At 42.5% G+C, this 19,511-nt stretch overlaps 3 protein-coding genes across 4 annotated transcripts; 1 reads left to right on the plus strand and 2 right to left on the minus strand.

The window, feature by feature from the left end:
- Positions 1–1,014: 1,014 nt before the first annotated feature.
- LOC139290508 (protein FAM8A1-like) lies at positions 1,015–3,519 on the minus strand. The gene is made up of 5 exons (XM_070912303.1): positions 3,012–3,519; positions 2,503–2,623; positions 2,249–2,372; positions 1,997–2,136; positions 1,015–1,889 (listed from the first exon to the last, which is right to left on the minus strand). Exons 1-5 carry the CDS (start codon positions 3,517–3,519, stop codon positions 1,745–1,747), a joined length of 1,038 nt encoding a protein of 345 aa, XP_070768404.1. The 3' UTR covers positions 1,015–1,744.
- A 1,660-nt stretch (positions 3,520–5,179) lies between these two features.
- fabp4b (fatty acid binding protein 4b) lies at positions 5,180–6,006 on the minus strand. The gene is made up of 4 exons (XM_070912305.1): positions 5,934–6,006; positions 5,581–5,756; positions 5,396–5,497; positions 5,180–5,233 (listed from the first exon to the last, which is right to left on the minus strand). Exons 1-4 carry the CDS (start codon positions 6,004–6,006, stop codon positions 5,180–5,182), a joined length of 405 nt encoding a protein of 134 aa, XP_070768406.1.
- Positions 6,007–16,246: 10,240 nt separating this feature from the next.
- LOC139290636 (hairy/enhancer-of-split related with YRPW motif protein 1-like) lies at positions 16,247–17,710 on the plus strand. Of its 2 annotated transcripts, none has more exons than XM_070912472.1 (5): positions 16,247–16,332; positions 16,514–16,586; positions 16,691–16,782; positions 16,902–16,987; positions 17,106–17,710. In XM_070912472.1, the coding sequence occupies exons 1-5, from the start codon at positions 16,247–16,249 to the stop codon at positions 17,708–17,710; spliced, it is 942 nt and encodes a 313-aa protein (XP_070768573.1). The 2 variants fall into 2 exon arrangements, with proteins under 2 accessions (XP_070768573.1, XP_070768571.1); XM_070912470.1 differs by having other exon boundaries at positions 16,691–16,774; positions 16,906–16,987.
- Positions 17,711–19,511: the final 1,801 nt, after the last annotated feature.

Raw genomic sequence — 19,511 nt, forward strand, 5'->3', positions numbered from 1 at the left:
TTATGACATTTAATTGGAAAAACATCTGTGCATCATCTTTTAAAGTAATTAGAGTGGAATATATTGACATGTTTTTACTGTGGAAGTAGAGTACATTACCCAGCAGGATTATTGGACTTAGAAAGTCATCCTATGAATTGTCACAATCTGTTTCGAGTAGTAAATGTTTGAGACCTCAATTCAATGAACCCCATAATATAATATTATTGTAAATATTGCCAATATTGATTTGTTATGTTTTGATATCTGTATATCGTTATTTCAAGATTTCTTAAATCGGAAAGACGATGTGTATGGATGAATGTGTTGGAAACAAAATATGAAATGTGTGGAAAAGAAAGAAATACTGACATGTTCTCATTAGGGAGCAGCTGCAGACAAGTAGTTTGCTTTCATAATGTTAATGTTGAGATAAACACGTTTACAAAGATCAGTGTTCAGTATTTATATTATATGTAAAAAAGAAAAAGAAAAAAGAAATTAAAAAAATCATATACATAACAATACTCAGTGTTATACAATAAAACTAATTATAGCAATTTGGGTAAAATCTTAAAACTTGTCTTAAATAAGCTTCCACAGCAGCTTCAACGCACCTTTGGATTAATTCTACAACAACACTGGTGGAGACTTTTCAAAAATATATTTGCTGGTGGGGAGCATTGTTTAAAAAGTCCTGTATGTGTTTGGTTGAGATTTGGTGACAATGAAGGCCTGAGATTATGATTCACAACTCACCAAACGATTCAGTGACCTCTCATGCCTTGAATGGAGGCTCCTGGATTTATTGCATTTCTCCACTCATTTATAGTTTTTCCTTTGTCACCCGTCTGAGTCTCTCTGACTGGTATACCTTTTAGGGTATATGGAATTATTCTTAATTAGGCCTTGACATACAAAATAAAACTATTACTTAAGTTAACAAAACAGGCCACTTGATTAGTATTGAAACATTATAGGAATTATTAGGTAGCAGACAAACTGCTAAAAGACAGACATCTCAAACATGCAGGGAATTGGTCCTGGTTTCATTTAATCTTCTTAAATGCAAAAAAACACTTAATCACATAAAATGTGTCATACAATAACTTTTTCAGTCACACACATGCTGTCAGAGTAAAAGGAAGAGCAGTTGTGGTCAGGTTCACATTTCCCTTCGATACATTTAAATGTGCTTTAGAACCATAAGTATTTCAGCAGCTGAAAAAGCTGAGCATGATGCGTCACTCCTGCGGCGACGAATGTCAACAACTCAAAAATAAAAAGTCAGAGCAACTCTTAAGACAAATTTTTAATACAAAGAGATACTGAAGGTATAATCTCATGAATGCATTAGGGACTTAAATACTGAGTGATTGGAAACATTCACCCTTAATCTGGAAGAGTATTTAAAAAGAGGCAAATCTTGTGTTAATGAAAAGGTAGCATGGACCATCATTTTTCCTGTCTTCAAAGGAGACATCAATTTGGCACAGGAACAGATTCTGAAAGCAGCATGTAGACATACATGCAGAAATACAGTATGTGTCCAAGACAAAACACACCCAAGTTGTAGGGAACAAAAATAGTTCATACTGATGTGTATCAAACTCTCTGCAACCATCTTAATGCTCCTGCACGTTCTGACAATACCTTGAAAGGACGATGTCCAAGTTCTGCAGGCATTTTTTCTTTTTTTTTTTAAAAACCTCACACAGTGCCTGCTCAGCATTAGTGTAGGACTCTCTTCTGGGCTCTAACTGCGTCATCTGACCCTGGAGCGCTTAACAACAATCGTGCCAGCTACCATATCATACACAGTCCTGTTGTGCTGGAAGAACAGAAGTGTGATGAAGGCCGGGAAAAAGAAGGCAATTGAAAAGTTCTTGTTCAAGGCTCGGACAGTTGATCTGTAGAGGAGGACAGAGACAGTGTTTAAAATACAAAGAGGAGAGACGAACTGGGACGCATTTGTTACGAAACTGCTGAAAGATAACCTTAAAAATAAACTACTTACGCAGACAGAGAGACATTAGTTGCTGGCACTACAAGCACCCTGTTAGGCTGAACCAGAACTGATGAGTCACATGTAACAACTCTGAGTCCAACAAGAAACTTCCCTGGAGTGGCTCCTCCTGCTCCCCAAATGCACACAATCTGAAGGGAAAATTAACTGGTCACGTAACTGGTTAAAGGCTTTTCCGCTATTTACAGAGAAACAGTTGACAGTTAAGGTTGAGACCACTGTGTTTTTTATATGAGTGCTCACCTCATAAAAACACACTAATATCCGGTACACAAGTGCAACAAGCATCATTTTCTGTAGCTCCTCCATCGATGTGTCCTCATCTATTTCCTCCACTATGAAATGCATGGCAAACTTGGAAACATCCCTTAATAGCAAAGAAAAATATTGCTATGATATTAATCCAAAACATGTGTCGATAATTATTCAATGAGAGTTTGAACACAGGCCTAACCATAATTTCACCACCAGTACATACAGAAATGTAATAAACTCACTTGATTCCACTCAGGTGCATAATACTGATGATTATGGTTGCTTTGATGAAAAACAATATGAAGAAATCCACCATCTCAGCCAGAAATCTTTGGAGAGGTGAAGGAATGCTATACTCCCGACCTGGTGAAAAACAAAGGTAAAGAACATCATAATGCCAAACACAACAATTAGCAGGTATGCTGCTGTAACAGTCCCCACTCGTCTAGAGCGGCTTTCCACAAGATTTTGAAACCAGGCTGCATGGGTTTGCCCTCATTCAGCCACAACAGCATTTGGTGATGTTGGGTGATAAGGCCTGGCTCACTATACGCACTCCAGTTCACCCTAAAAGTGTTCAATAGGGGCATTCAAGGTACGCTAGCCATGTCAATAATACACTAAATAATAAAACTGACCCTGGATCTGCCGCTAGTGATCCAACCACATCTCTGGTGACATCTCGTGAGACAGCCACTACTGCCACTCCCAACATCTTACAAAGTCTGTTAATGTCTCCAGCTGCTTTTACCTGGTCTCTGTGCATTTCCATTCTCCTGCGGCTGCTGCGGCTGAGCGGACACTGCAGCCCCGCCAGCTGCTTCACCTGCCCGGCTGTTTGGGGAGTTGACGGCGTGTGGATAAGGCGACAACGGAAGACCAAACGGACTGTTATACCAGTTCTGGGAGTTGATATCAAGAGGTGTCGTCGACGTCCCACTGGCTGGCTGTAAGTAATAAGGGCAGGACATGGTTGACGCTGCCAGCCAGCTCTGCCAATTGACATATCCAGTGTAGTACTGCCACATCCATGCCTGCAGCTTCTCGCAGTATTCCGCTGTGGTGCGGCTTTCACCGGCATTTTTCTTGCCTTCGACATTGTTCTGGTTGCCTGTTCTTGGAGTAACGTCGTCAACGAGTGACTCAACTTTGTTAGCAAGTGGTTTATTCTTTTCCTTATCGACTTCCATGTTTGTGTTTTCTTTGTCAGCCATCTTTGATGATGGCGTCGCGTCACGTACGACGTAATTCCGGACCATTTCATCTAGAAGTCGAGGACAAGATAACTGTAAAGTGAACATTGTGATCGATGAAACATTATTGTTGAGAAGTATATTGACTTCAAGTGAATTAAATTGCTAATTTATAAAGACAGACAAACTCTCACAAAAATGTGACCCCCATACCCCCTCTTTATTAGGATACAGTGGTACTGTCCAATCATTGCCTGCTATTACAAGACTCAGCCGCAAGGGGGTAGCCTTTCTGCCAGATAGAAACTGCAGTGAGAGTATGACATTTGAGGTCTTCAAGTTCACATTATGTAATAATTCAAATGAGCAAGTAATGCAGCAAAACGTAATAATGATGTTACTTTTGGAATATATTTGGATGAGGCCACCTCCAGCTGTGATTACAACGTCATTAATTAGTAGGCTACTTAAGTGATTTGTTGATGATATGAAAAATGATTGCAGCCTTGTTTTGAAAACTATTTTAATAATTTATTGCTGCAAACATTTGCTAGTTGCAGCTTCACATTGCTGGCTGCTAGTCAGACTCAAGCAGTTTGAGACATCTCATTAGGTCCTGGTATCTTTAGGTCCTTTGATGCAATTTTTTAAAGTATAGATTAAATGATTAATTATAACATAAATCATTTTATGTTAAATTATGAAGACAATCTTTTTTGTGCATAGCCACCTGGTCCTTTCAACAAAGCAGCTAAGTCAAACTAGAACAATTTGTAAGAATTCACCAGCTCTTGGTGTGATTGTGTTTAAAAGGGGTAAAACCATTTCAAAGGAGATCTGCTTCTTAAAGCCTGCACCCACACACTACCCCAAATAAGCTTAATCCTTCACAATAGGGTCAAACAAAACAAAAACCACAACACAAACTAAAGTTTTCTGCAGACATTTTTACATAATTGTAAATATTAATAACATCCATATATCATTATGTTCAAGACATATGAAACATGCCTAAAACAATGTTTGTGTGCATGTGACAGTCTAATGTAATGTGGCACTAAGGACAACGAATCAGCTTTTCATTAGTCAGTACTCGTTGTCTGAGCACCACAGGGGGAGGGGGAGAATTTGGGCCTTAACCTACTGCCCCAAAGAACCCTAATTAAAACAAATTACGTGCACTTGCTTGAACTCTGCTACATCTGTGCAATACAAGAGGCCTGGTACAAATGAGGTCACTGCTCCAAACCCAAGCAGGGTTTTGGCCTTTTCGCCTCCAATTCTCCCACATCCTTGTCAGAAAAAGGGCAGCTTTGAGATTACATGTTGCTTTTCCTTGTTAGAACAAAAGGCCTCTGTAAAGCTCCCTGTCCAATATCTTAAAGATTAGACGCATGACTTACTAAAAGATTTTAAAAATTGGGAACTGGCCTAACCCTATTGTAATTGAGCACATGATCATAGTTGAAAATGAAGGTCAGTCTTATTTTCTTGAGACCATAAAGTTCTGTTTGGTTTTTAAAAAGGCTATGAAAAAGTTTTAGCATTTACAAAAGCTAAAGTACCCACACAAATATTTGCACCCCAACAAATACACTGTCTTCCTTATATTCATGCACAACTATAACAGACTGAAGTATCACAGTTCAGACTTTATTGGCATGTTTGGCAATAGCTCAGTGCATTTGTTGTCTTGTCAGAGGGTCCTGGCTCAACAACTTTTGAATTAAGACGCTTTCTCATAGGTCCTCATGGCGACAACGTCATCCATGATACATTTCTGTTGAGACAAAGTTCAAATGTTAGAAATCTTACATTTCATTATAGTCCAAGGATATGCTTCTTTTTTAATGCAAACAACCACTTAACATGAGGAATGCAAAATAAAGATCTACCATCCACAACCTACATAATCTCAATAGCACAATGCTTAATTACTCACAGCTGTTAGTTTTCCATCTTGAATCTCTCGCTCTAGTGTCGTTTTCTTTCCATCCCACGTCTGTTCCTGCACAAGTTTGCCATTCTCAAACGTGATGATGGTCTGAAAGGCATGTTGGGTTGTGAGAAGCACCGCTAAAAAAAAAACCGCGTTTATGTTTATAATGACAGAGACAGATGACTCACCTTGGTCTTTCGGCCGTCTGCAGTCGTCTCGTCGAACTCTTCGCTGAGCTTGAACTTGATCTCTGTGGTCTTGAACGTGGTCTCAGACTTCATTGAGATCACCCCAGCATCATCCACGCTGATCACCAGGTTGGGCTTTGCCATGTTGCCCATTTGCCGAGTGGCGAAGCCCACACCTTAAAACACAACGAGGCTTAAGTAGGATGCCGTTTGTAATGCAACGGATTGGTATCGTGTTGCGGAGGCTCCTACTCTTACATTAGACATTTAAGGCATCATTCACCATCACCCCCCCCTCCCCTCCCCTCCGTTTACAATCATTTAACTAGGCCTAGAATGAAACATGATCTTACCGATTGCCTTCATGTATTCATCGAAGTTCTCGCTGGAAATCAGAGTCCAGTTTCCCACAAACTGCTCAACCATGATGGTGAAGATGGAGCTCAGTCTGCTACACAAACACAAGATATCGCAGGGTCTCCTGTTTAAATGGTGAAGCGCAGAGGGACCGGCGTTCAGCGTAAATCACATATTTGAAGCCTGGTCAAACACGTGCTCGATTCAGGGCCACCAATCAAGATCGAGGCGCTGATGTTGCCATGGGAATGAGCGGATTAGGGGGGCGGGCCTTTAAATCAGATTTTGGTGGTGTGTTTGATCGGAGTGAAGTGGGAGTTGTAGCCCGGGTCTGCTGACTTCAGCATTCATTGGGGAGGTGAAGAAAGTGCTGCAGTAATTTGATCTGATAGGATTTGGAGATTGCAGAAGGAAAGATGCAAGCACACTTCACTTTTTTCTTCCTTCATTGAACAACATTAATAAGCATCTTCAACAGGCAGATGCATGATGCTATATATTGTGCAAATAAACATACTTCACGTTTATATGATAAATTCAGTTATAATAAAAAAATACAAACGTATTAATAACTAATAATATAAACAATAAGAAATTAAAACTTCATGAAAATGAATCCAATCCGATTGGTCACTTTTGTTTGTAGTTAGTCTACTCTTCTATATTTAGGCATCTAAGTACGTTAAATGTAATCAAAAAACATTTATATTACCGGAAGACTTATAGAGTATGAGATTTTCAATAAAACACTGAGTTAATGTCACATTCAAATGTAGTTATGTCTTTCCCCACAATTGCAACAGAGTGCCAAAAAGTGACTTCTTCTCTGAGTGAATGGTAATGCTGTGTTTGACCAGTAGGTGGCGCCTGTGAAAAGCAAATAAAATGGTTCTTAGAGGTTCTGTTCATAACTGAGCATTTTTAGCACACTTAGAATATGTAAGTGTCTCTAAATGGTAGTTAAGCATTATTTTCATTCCTCATGTACATTTCCCAACTTTATTAGAGTGAGTGCAAAGCATTTACATTTACAAATGAATTGCTTGACATTTCATAAGAACTGCAAAAGGTAAGGTATTCAAATATTTTTTTGACCGGCAGTGTAGGCCAACCAAAACTGTATTACAACACTGTATCCGAAAACAATCAGATATCAGTGGATTTTGTATGTACTGCCTCCCACTAGTGTCAGTAATACATTACAGTAGGCTTTATATAACAAACTACTGTACATGCCCAAAGGAATGTGAGTTAAAGTTACATTTGAGAGAAAACAAAATCAAAAATTGATCAAGTTTATCTTCTCGCTCTGCTGTTTGAGTAGCTATCCCGATCTACTCACGGCTTTTGTATTTAAGACAATGTGTCCTGAACAAGGGGTCAGTTAGTACAGACTCCACTATACTCTGTACATCTATACTATCTCTAATATTTTCTTAATTTCTGTATTTATTTCATCTAAGTCCTCTATATGAAAGCCAGTGAAAAATGCAGATGGTGATGTAGTTCTGCTCATAAAACAATAGAATGACGAGAAACAGCCTAATAACTTCCTTTTTTCATGTGCTGAGCTGATTTAAGAGCTTGTGAGTGCTGCTGACGAGTGTCTCAAGGAGATCAAAGTGAAAAAGAGTCTGCAGACAGAAACGATTGGAGATGCTCAGAGCAAATCAGATTCAGATCAGATGAGTGCCCTGTGACATATCTGCTCAGTGGATTCAAAATGGATTGAGTTGTTACATCCTCATCTGACTGCCTCCCACCGTGCAATACTTTCACATTTGAGTCTGAAAAACATTATTTGGTAGCAAAGTGGTGCTTTATGAAATCACTTGGAATTGATTTGTCACTGCCTGCAAGTTATGAAATGGTCATTAAAGTGTGAAAGCCTACACACAAAAGAAAGTGGTGAGGTTTGACGGGTGAAATGGTGATCACGTTTCAATGCAGTGGATGTGAACCTGCAATTCTGTTCTGATATTTTAAAAAACTGGAATAACAAAGAGACGATGGCATTTAGCACCTTGTAAGAACCTTTTTATTCCATCATAAGCTGAAAATAGTTCAAACAGAAACAGCAAAGCTCTTTCTGTTATATAATAAGTGTAATATGTGTGCAGTGAAATGTCCCCTGAGAGCCCATTTTTATCCTGTTCACTCTGCAATGAAATGACACAAGAAAACATTGCGTTTGCATAGTGACTCACTGTGACACCAGGTTCATGCATGCCATCGTAGTGTTTCTAGCTTTTGAAGAGAGATTCTTATTAATATTAACTGTCTAAGAGCATGGGTTTGAGGTGGATTCACCCTTTTATCACGGCACGTCTGTGCTTGATGTATTATGCAAAATTAGCCGTCAATATGAAACCAGAGAAAGTGGAATCAGTGTATGCCCAGAAAGACCTTAATGATGGCTGCGATATTTGATTTCATGTCCAAATGCATTAATTATTCATTCAGTTCAATGACAGCCAATAATGATGTGATAGTCAAAGAGGCCGGGGTGTGATATATCATGAATCCAATAAGCCGATTACTTGTTGTTCTGTCACCCGGGTGTGGGGGGGGTCTGCGTACATACAGGTGCCATCCAGCAGGCGCAGAGCCCATCTAATGAACATGAACTCTCGCTGGCAGCCACAGAGAAGTCCTTTCCTCCTGGTTTTCATCAACACTTCAGCCCCCATTGATGGGAGAACAGTGGCCATGGACAAAAGCTGTATATACTGTACAAACACAGCTCTGAGCGGCAGCACACTGACTCATTCTTCAGTGTGTGTGAGAACGGAGGGGGACCCCTTTCAGCTCCTTTGTGTTGGTGTCTGTCAACAGTGTAGTTGGAGGCAGAGCCCATTGTGGCGGCCAGTGTTTCGTATTGACACAGGGCCTCGCTCAGCTTGTTCCCAGGGTCCAACCTGAGGACTCATGAATAATGGAGAGAGGATCCTCAGGGCCAAGGGGGAGTTCGCAAGTCTGACTGAGCTCGTTATAAACCTAAGCTACGGGCTTTCTATGCCAGCAGGTAAAACTGCGGTCACAGCTGATATTGTTGAGGGTGAACTTTGCTGCAACTCTCTGCAGCCAATGATCTGACACTGTGAGGATCTGGCAGAGGAGTGGTGCTTCATTAAGTACAATAAATAAAAAGGGCACAAAACATTTAAACAGCACCCATTTCCAGATCATGTAAGTCTCTTTCACTTCCCCATCTTGTGTGAGTACAGTTTATTGTATTCCCTCCTTCTAAGCTTAAACTGTCTTTTCTATTCTGGGTAAGCCTTTGCCCGAGGTGGGGGATAAAATTCCTGCATGTAGAGATCTATGAAAGTCTTTCAGCGGTGCCTTTCATGTACTGTAGTCGAGACATGTCCATAATCTGTTTACTTTCTGAACCAAACCCCACAGATGATTCAATCATTTTTAGGAAACCTCCTGCTGGCTTGTCCGGGAACCCAAGTATGTGCTTAAATTGATGCATCTTCTTTTGAAACATTTTTCTTTAATTGAAATGTTTTTCATGCCATCTCTTATGCTGCATCACAGTTTAACAATAACAATGTGCCTTCAGACTGCCAATAAAAAAGCCATTAGCGGTAAATACAGAACAATCCCAAAGTAAACAAGTTACACTTTGTTACACTCTACGAAAAACAAAAAGCTGAAGATGTCAAATAGAAAAGAAACATAGGACGATATGTTCAAGTTTGATGAGTAAGAGGGAGCAGCCAGAATTGGGTGTCTGGTTCCCAGCAGGTCCCAACCATCTGCTGAGAGGCTCACACGACCTGAGCGACGTGCCCTCTCCTCTTTGCCTTTTTACACGGCTGCTGGATGAGGGGGAACCAGAGGCCAGGGTGGGCGCCGATCGTTCTGCTTAGCCAGGATGAAGAGTGGATGTGTGTGTGTGTGTGTGTGTGTGTGTGTGTGGCGGAGGTCAGAGAGGTGCCTCTTGCTTGTGTGCTTTGAGCTTTTTCATGCTTCCTGCTTTGATCTTCTCTCTCATCCCTTCATCCCACACGCTCCCTGCGCCTCAGGCTTCTGGTTTGCAGCACACCGACAGTGGGGCCGGAGAGGGATGGGGGGGGGGGGGGGACTCTTTCACAGAGACACTGCTTGTTCTGTCAATACAGGGAGAGCTGCCCATGGGGCACAGCCACCGGGCGCAGAGGGCAGTGGGCGAAGGGTTCACCAGGAGCTAAAGTGATGCATACTGTACAGTTCTCTGCTCCTCTTTCATGCTCTCTTAGATCCCCCTACAGTGGGCTGGAATCCTTGTGTGAAAAACAACTGCCACAGTGCTTAGAGATTGGCCTCCTGACCCCTTACAACATGGGAAAGTGCACCCCTCAGCTGGTAGTTACATAAAGCCTGCCAGAGTCATGAGAATCCCTGATAAATCATTCTGCTTGAGGCCTCTTACGTCTCTCTGCATCTCACATGGAACGATTATTTTGTATGGGTCAATATGACGTCTCCCTTTCTTCTAAAGCTTTATATAGGCTGTGTTCAAAGTGTTGCCATGTAATCAATGTGACAGTGACAGTCATCATGTGAATATATGTGCCAGAAAACATCCTTTTATCCCTGTCCTGTATCCCCTCAGAGCCTGATAATCCTCATACAACCCCTCACACACACACACACACACACACACAGTCCCGCCACACCCCCACCTGCTGAGCCGAAGCTGGGAGACACAAAAGCAGAGGCACAGAGCAGAACCCCTAATTGAAGATTAATTGGAAAGGGGAGCACTTACCTTTATTTAGACATGTGGCAAGTGTTAGGCTGTGACAATTAACTCAACCATCTCAGCAGATGACTGCACTTAATATTTCATGACAAACTTTGAGGGGGGGGGTCAGGGGGGTTTCTGCCAGGCATCTCTGCAGCCAAATAAGCAACACATTCATCCCTTTCAAGACGATGTCAGAGATCATTAATATCTGTGACATCTCCCTGGTAAACTGGCGTGTGCTCTAACCTTTCTTGTCAATCCAGATCATCTTTAGTTCACACAGACATCTGACTGCATAGTAGTAGATGCATGTAACAAGTGCCATTTTCATTTCTTGAACAAAGGCTGCTAAGACTTTTGTCTTAAGTCAGTGGTCCATAGTTGTTGTTGTTTTTTACAATTAAACATATGTTACCAAGTAAGGATAACCAGATTTTAATGAAAACTACTGAAAGACAACTGTTGACACGAAAGGTTGCATTCTACATAATCATCAGGACATTATAACTTTATTTGGACATATGATAAATGGAGAAAAAAGGGTGAAAAAACAGAAACATTGCACAAAGCATGTGGATTATAGAGTAAAAATAATGTATATGGACAGATAGAAGTAACATTGGTATTAACAGTAGGACTTGGTGGGATTCTGATGCATGTTTGTGTGAGTGGGAGGGAGGGAAAGAAAGAGTAGAGGGGCTGTGCTAACAGGCTTTCTGCAGATCACTGGCAGTTTGACTGCGGTGGAGAGTAATGGGGCTGGCAGGGCGGAATCAATTACTGGCCACAACAGATTTTCCCACAGGTCGGAGCTTGGGAAAGCAGTACTTTACTGCAGCGCAGACAGCTGGCACAGAGCATCCACTGGGAAAGGAGCCGGCTCGCGAAAAAAAAAACCAACATTTTTTTTGATAAACTTGTGACACACCATAAATTGACTCTTTTCTGTTTCTCTGTCTAAAAATATCAGTTGTTATAGTCACTCACTGCTAATCAGGCAAATGTAAAACTGCAGACAAGCCCCCAAAAAGCCTTGGCCTAGGTGTTTGAGGAAATGTAAAGGAATAACTCATAACATGACAGTTGGTCTTCAGAGACAGACCTATTCTAAAACTATAGATATAGATAGATTTCCCCTGGCAGTGACCAATCATATCTTGTACAACAGTGCACACACACAAAGCAGAGAGAAGAAATGAGCATTTTCTATAGCTTGACTAATAATTCATATGGCTAGTGCCTGTGAGGTTCCCTTTGCGTGATGTAAACCAGGAGATACATTTCAATTAGAGCCCCAAACACCCCCCACCTTACCCCATACACACACACACACACACACACACACACTCCATTGATATGCAAACAATGTTTTTCCTGTGGCAACACAATGTGTGGCCTTAAAAGTAGCTTGCTCAGTGGTCCTCCTTTCTCTGTGTGGACATCACGTGCTGTCTCCTGTTGCGCTTATTTGGGAACCAGTCTTGTGATCTGCCTTCCCTCCATTGTGGACTTGCATAACTTAACTGGTAATGGGCAGCAGACTGGTAAACCTTCTGAACAATATGATTGTTAGGGGCCATTGTGAAGGAGTGTGCATGTAAGAAAATAGATTTTTATTTATCCAAGAGTGACTCATCCACCGTTTCTTTTCAAGCCAGCACATAAAGTTGTCCGTATCAGAGTTCAAAGTATTGTTCGAATCTTTTCTAAATGCTGTTCGCGGCCTGTAATTGACTCCAAGCCCTGTAATTGGCAGCTGGTGGTGAGATCCTGGTGTCAGTATTATGACCTGAAGAGCTGTCCTCAGAAAAAGATGTGAAAAAAAAAAAGCTAAACAAAGAAAGAAGGAAGTCAACACATCCTCCCTGGCTTTACCTATCCAAAAGCACAAGGAGAATGGATGCCAACAAAGGCAGGAAAGTAAAGAATGAGAAGGCGGGTGTATTACGGTCCCACAGTGGGAATGGGTCTCAGGCCTGGTCCGGTCCCTGCCCAATATAGCGCCTGGGTGCTGACTACAACCAGGGGGGACAGGCAGGAAGCTGTGGACCATAGGATAACATTGTTGTATGGAAGTTGTCTGGGAGACATTTCCCTCAGTCGGACAAGCTATTTAGGAGCAGCATGGGTGGCAGTTACTCTGTCTTACATCATATCTCACAGCTCATGTATATATGCAGCAAAGTTAATACCTTTTTACATGCACCTCCACTCTTATTTGAATAAATCATGGACAAGGCATGATCTCACACACAGAAATGTCCCCCAGAGCCCCCCCCCCCCCCCCCCCCCTCCTTCAACGCACACAAATGCAAACTCCACTGCAGCAGTTGTTGAATGACAGGTATAAGATGTCAGGATGGTGTGCACACAGGATGCAGGCACGGCTGCGAGCGTCGCTGCTGCCGACAGCCCCAACGGTTGACATAGTAAATCAATCCTGATGGGAGGGTGGGTAGGACGGAGGCGAAGGGCCGGGTGGGGGTGGGGGGGTCCAAAGGGACTGAGCCGGCCTCTGTCAGACACACTCAGCCACTCGGCCAGCCAGAGAGAGACTGTCGACGGGTGGGAGAACACTCGCCGGGAAGCGCTCACACGGAGATTGAGTTACCACGGAATTAGATCAGGGCTGTGGGAAACAGCACCTCCTAAACACACTCGCACACTCTCGGTCACACACACATAAACACATGCAGACACACCAGCACACACTCAGGCCGCACTCTTGCACACAAAGAGTCACCAAGGGAAACCTAAGGGAAGATTGAGGAAGGCAGCTGGGCACACGCCAGTTTCAAACAAATGCTTGCTTATACCTCTTAGCTTCCTGGCACTGGTTTGAGAGTAGTTTCTTCAGATTGGTGCCGAGTTAGGCCCACGGTCAACAGGCGGACTGGCATGTTCTTCAAGTCATTAAATAGATAATTTAGAGAAACATGGCAATCACAGACACATGAGCTCAAGCCAAACACACTCAAACAGGGTAGAGAATTTTAAAAAACGCACATCCAAAATCATCAACAGGAGTGGAGGCTGAGAAAGTGTTGTGATGCTACAGGCGAAAAGCCAAGGTTTTTGGAAGAAAAACCCTAATTATGTTTAATGGAGCACAGGAATGTCAGCGCTAATGTGAAGGACCTTGACAGTCAGGTGTGAGGAGAGTGGTTTGTGTCTGCTTAATGGAGACCACATGAACCTGCCTGTCCTCTAGTGCTGGTGGCACTGTAGAGCCCTATTACCGTAATAGCATCATAAACAATACTGAAGTGATCCCAAATATACTCAAGCTGCCTATCAGCAGAGAGTCATGGAGAGGCCATGTATGGTTTAGTCTGGGGTAGAGGGCAAGGAGAGGGCTTTGTACTGACCTGGCTGAGGATCTGTGTGCGAATCTGTCACACAAGCACCAAACTTTCTGGAGCCAGGAGCAATATAGACGCCTACATGACAAACACTGTCCAGATAGAGAGTATGCAGGCCTCAGGAGTTTTTCCAGCACTGGATTATGCTCATTATGTTATGGTCTATAAATCGACCAAGTGGGAGTATGGGAGTGTAGAAATGCATGAAATGGGTGAAGGTATAGGCATGATTTATAGTGAAAGTGTGTGCTGACGGGAACGGGAGGGGAGGTGGGGGCGTCTATGTATGTGTGTATCTGTGTGCTTCAGGGATGGTGCGAAGGCTCATCCACACTCACTCACATCAACAGAATGACTGAAGCTTGCACATTGTATCTGTCACCACCAAACCCCCTCTGACATTCTGGGAACAGCGTGTCGGCCTGCAGTTGCTCCCCGGAATCAAGCTCTCATCCGCACTTGTCTAGCTCCCAACGCACCAAGTTAACAACTGACCTGATGGACAGAGCAGAGAAACAGCTGCTGCTCTACAAGGTACTGGAATGGAGGGCAGCCGGGGGGGGGGGGGGGGGGGGGGGGGGGGGGGTCACACTCCTGATGATGGCCTTACCAGACATGTCAGACTCAATGCAGGAATTATACCAGCCTCAAGTGCTGCCGTGTCCCAGACCTTCAGAGAAAAGACTCGAAGTTTGACTGCTGCTTTTATGATAATAGTGTTATGGTTTTATATGTCTATTTATATGATAGCAGTGTTACTTAGATTATTATTATTAGTGTTGGATCATTATTATTCATGTATCAAAATGTAAGCAATATTACAGTGTTATATAGTTGGTTCATTTTAACTGCTTTACACTCTGTTGAGTAACATAATTATTTCATTTTATAAAATGATCATATGTTTTGTATGTTAAATCTTAATCTTGCGTTCTAATCATTAACTTTATATGTTACATAAATGCAGTGGATTAAAAAGCACAATGTTTGCCTCTGAAATAAGTGCAAAGAAGCATAAAATGGAAATACTCAAGTTAAATACAAGAACCTAAAAAATTGTACTGAAGTACAGTACTTGACCAAATGTACTAATATTACTTGCCACCACTGTACAATGGTTGCATACAGCATGACATTAACATTTGCCTTGTAGTTATATATAAATATATGTATAAATAGGCAGAAATATCTGTATCTCATGTCTCTTTCCCCTTTAATACATACAACAGCCTGAAGGGATCAGTTACACAGTGGAACATAAACATCGAAAGCTCCTGTGTTTTATATAGTTTGCCCTCTGACCCGAGTGTGTTAGTGGGGTCAAAACTTTCACACCTTCTGCAGACCACCCCGGCTCTCCATCCAGAGCGAGGCACTTGTGTTTTGCCACTTATGCCTAAGTAGGTTTGAATGTTTTTTTAATGTAGCTCACAAGCAAAACATTCATCCATGTAGCTTGAGCTTCTAAAAACATTTCTGTTTCTCTTTCCCACTACACAGCAGAGCGAGGTTCACTGTTTTCACCCACAGTGGATGAATGATTCCCTGGGAAGGTTTCTGCGCGCCAGTCAGTTGACCTGTTTGCAGTGACTGGGGTGGGGGGTGGGTGTTTCCTGGGAGAGCCTGGCAACGCTGACTGACTAATGTTGGGCCTCCCGGCTGATCAATGCTGTTGTGGAACCACACAGCTGACAGCAGACAATGAACAACACACTCTGCTAATAGGCCGTGTGTCCTCCACAACACCAAAGTAGAAGAGGGCTCCCGCTATAATGGGGCCTGTTGCTCACTAACTGGTGTCTCAGCAGGGAAACTGGGGACCTGAGGCCAGGAGTCCACTGGTCAACCTGAGCTGTCAAGCACATGAAGAAGGACCTCAGACTCAATACTCTCTACAAGACAAAATCATGCTTTTAAAATAATATTTCAACATTTCACATGAATTGAAATCATTGCTTAAATGAGTTTCATCACCTTCATTAAAGATTTCCTGGGCTTTTTGTAAAGCACGTCACTCAAATGCCAGCTCGATGTTAACAGGCTCAAGTCTTCTCAAGCACCGCCCACGTCGCTCCGGGGGCTCCGCCCCCCTCTCAGCGGTGTGAAAATGATCACAGCAGAAGCAGAAGCAACCCTCTGCGCTCAGTGCACCATCGGGGCTTTCCCTGCACGGAGTATCTGTGATCACTGGAGGCTCGGAGGCAAAATGAAGCGAAGCCACAATTACAGTTCGTCAGAGAGCGACCTGGACGACAATGTCGAAGTGGAGAAGGATAGTGGCGACGAAAATTGGTATGTTGACTTATTTTTAATAATCATTATATAAATGATCTAAAGCAGAATTGTTTGTTTTAATTGGCTGCAACATTTCAACTTTATTTAATGTGTATTTTAATTTGTTGCATTGATCAATCAGACTAGGCTGTGTGTTTTGTACCTAGAAAAATGAATTTATTGCTGTTTAACCTTTCAGTCAACTTGATTCCCACGGCTCGATGTCACCCTCCACAACCACCCAAGTTCAAGCCAGAAAAAGGCGCAGGGGGGTCAGTAAACTCATTATCTGCGGTGCCAAGCAGCGCACTCCTGTTTCATAGATCCCACTGTTTTCCTACCACCTGTGGCCTAAATTACATTGTTTCTTATACAGATTATTGAGAAACGGAGACGTGACCGAATCAATAATAGTCTTTCAGAGTTGAGAAGATTGGTGCCAAGTGCTTTTGAGAAACAGGTGAATAGGTCATTCTTCTATCCTTTCCTTATGGGCTGGCACACATTTGGCCATACATGTTTTTTTCTAGATTGACACACAAGAATATCATTAAAAGTGACAATATTCTTTCCTATTTCTTGTCTTTACAGGGATCAGCTAAATTGGAAAAGGCTGAAATTTTGCAAATGACTGTGGACCATTTGAAGATGCTTCATGCGTCTGGTGGCAAAGGTAACATACGATTTCTTTGGCTTTGGATAATGAATAAATAATTTCATGTTATTAAAAGGGACAAAATATTCTGTAAATCCTGCTTCTAACCTTCTGGCTCTGCTTCCTTTCCTGACAGGTTTCTTTGAGGCTCATGCTCTTGCTAAGGATTACCGCAGCCTGGGCTTCAGGGAGTGCCTGGCGGAGACAGCTCGCTACCTGAGCATCATAGAGGGTCGAGAGAGCGCAGACCCCCTCCGTATACGTTTGGTGTCCCATCTCAGCAACTACGCCTCTCAGAGAGAGGTGCACTCTGGACTGGAACACTTAGCCTGGGGCTCTCCCTACGGGACTGCCCCTGCCCATCTCCCCCACCCCCTCCTCCTACAGCACCCCCAGGGCAGGACACCTGCATCCAGGAGCAACAGTAGCCCACCCTCCTCCTCCTCTTCTTCCTCTACATCTTCCTCCTCCTCCACTGAGGCATCTGGGACATCCAGACTCAGTGTCATGCCCCCCACAGAGTCCCTCAGGGTGCCTCCCAACGGCTCACTGGCCCTCAGTCTGCCTCTGACATCCAAGCTTTCGCCACCGCTCCTTTCCTCCCTCTCCTCGCTGTCGGCCTTCCCCCTCTCCTTCGGTGCTTTCCCCCTGGTCTCCCCGACGGCCCTCAGCACGGTGAGCCCCTCCTCCACCCTGTCAAAGCCGTACAGGCCTTGGGGAACGGAGATTGGGGCCTTCTGAAGCTAACAGCTGGACTGACGGCAACAGCTGAGCTGTGCCCACCACCACAGACTAGTCAGGACAGCCTGCCTCATCTGATTTTATAGCAATAAACCACAGGGGAACAAAGCAAACTGATTTTATTTTATTAATTATAAAGAATAAGTGGGAGAGGTTGCTGAAGGGTGTAATTTCCTCTCAGTATGTCATTACTCTTATAAAGGAAGGAATTCTAAATGATTTTATGTTATTCATTGAAATTGATAACTAATTTAGTTGTGCACTGTCTCCAGGTTGAGGACTGATATGATGATGTGACATATGGGCCATGAATAGATTTACTGTAAGTACAAATGTAGAGGTAATATTTTGTAGACCACATACTGAAACTTCTACATTTGTCGAGCATGGACGTCTGTATTTAACATAACATAGAGTTACTTAATTGGGTCTGCTTCTTTAGTGGTATCAGAACTCGTGGAAATGAATATACATATTGTGCCATCGTTGGAAAACTAACCACTTGAGAAATGGAAACTTGCATTCTTGTATCTATTTGTAATATTTTTGTACCAATAAATTGAGATGAAAGTATAAAACATGGATTTAAACCAAAGTGTTTGTTTCTGTTGCATTTGCTTCTTTAACTCTCTAGAATGTTTTCATGATGTATAATAGGAAGCTGTTTTTTCTACAATCATGCTACATAATCTTCTATACAAGCAGACTAACTGTCCTCCAAGCGATTAAGACCATATCTTCCCAAATGAAATATAATCTGCAGGTGCATTTATGTTGCAATCCTGTAGAAGTTAATCATCAGAGCTAATAAGGTCCCCGGTTATTGACTGAAAGGCAATTCCTTTACTGTGTGCCAAGTAAGTAACCAAATCTGAGAGCATTGTTGCCCTTATGAATACCCAGGAAATCATTAAGAGCCAGAGGAAATCCTTTACAATGTTGCCCTGACCTCACCAGCCTGGGTTGGTCTGAAAAGGAGACAATAGTGTGAACAGGATGGGGCCATTGGAGGAAAGCAGTTAAAAAGCAACAACAACACCACACAGACAGCTGGACCAATAAATCACTGCTCAGCTCCACAATGTTTGTTTCTGGTCCAATCTAAGTGACACAGATTTTTAGGGCTTCACTGTTTTAATGACTCAGTTTCATCCATCCATGCACCACTTCAGGCTTCCAGGTGGGGCAGTCGCTGTCTGTGATTTGTTCCCTGAGGGCTTTAGCCACATGTTGTTAATAATAAATGATGTGTATTGTTTTCCTTTGAGAACTGAAATATCAGTCCATTTCAAGCACACTATACTAAAGTGTCTGCATTTGATGTCTTTCGAGTGCTGATGAATGACACAAACCTTTCTCCCTCTAAATCCTCATGAAAAGATGAAAATTAAATTATCGATATTCTATTAGTGTTTTTGTCATTATATTTCTTCTATATTTACACTCAGCATATTGTGAACTTTTGCCCTACTTTTGGATTGGTAAAGTCTCCAGTTTGGTTTGGCTTAAAAAATCTGCCACTGCCACCTAGTGGAGGAGCGTTGTATCACACATGCCTGATGGATCATTTTACATGCTTATTATATGTTAGGCTAACCCTCCAGCAGTAAACCTGGAACATGAACTGAAACATGAATAAAAAATCAACTGGAGGAAGACTGTGATTCTCGGGATGTGTAGATAACTGGTTCTTTTATTTGGCAGTTTACATTTTCCCTCCTCTTTTAGCACAGAAAAGTATTAGATGGTGCATGCCATGTTCACAGAACCCCAAACCTTTATTGAGCAAAGCTTTCACAGA

The sequence above is a fragment of the Enoplosus armatus genome, chromosome 9 (assembly GCF_043641665.1).
Source record: "Enoplosus armatus isolate fEnoArm2 chromosome 9, fEnoArm2.hap1, whole genome shotgun sequence".
In the NCBI taxonomy this organism is placed as follows: Eukaryota; Metazoa; Chordata; class Actinopteri; order Centrarchiformes; family Enoplosidae; genus Enoplosus; species Enoplosus armatus.

Excerpts from the sequence above, each read along its gene's own strand:
- LOC139290508 (XM_070912303.1), bottom strand. The coding sequence starts at position 3,519 with ATGGTCCGGAATTACGTCGTACGTGACGCGACGCCATCATCAAAGATG. Across the intron at positions 2,373-2,502 it reads ATGCACCTGAGTGGAATCAA|GGATGTTTCCAAGTTTGCCA; the intron begins GTGAGTTTATTA and ends TTTGCTATTAAG. Across the intron at positions 1,890-1,996 it reads ACTAATGTCTCTCTGTCTGC|ATCAACTGTCCGAGCCTTGA; the intron begins GTAAGTAGTTTA and ends CCTCCTCTACAG.
- fabp4b (XM_070912305.1), bottom strand. The coding sequence starts at position 6,006 with ATGGTTGAGCAGTTTGTGGGAAACTGGACTCTGATTTCCAGCGAGAAC. Across the intron at positions 5,757-5,933 it reads TGAATACATGAAGGCAATCG|GTGTGGGCTTCGCCACTCGG; the intron begins GTAAGATCATGT and ends TTGTGTTTTAAG. Across the intron at positions 5,234-5,395 it reads AAGATGGAAAACTAACAGCT|AAATGTATCATGGATGACGT; the intron begins GTGAGTAATTAA and ends TTGTCTCAACAG.
- LOC139290636 (XM_070912472.1), top strand. The coding sequence starts at position 16,247 with ATGAAGCGAAGCCACAATTACAGTTCGTCAGAGAGCGACCTGGACGAC. Across the intron at positions 16,333-16,513 it reads GATAGTGGCGACGAAAATTG|TCAACTTGATTCCCACGGCT; the intron begins GTATGTTGACTT and ends TTAACCTTTCAG. Across the intron at positions 16,587-16,690 it reads CCAGAAAAAGGCGCAGGGGG|ATTATTGAGAAACGGAGACG; the intron begins GTCAGTAAACTC and ends TTTCTTATACAG.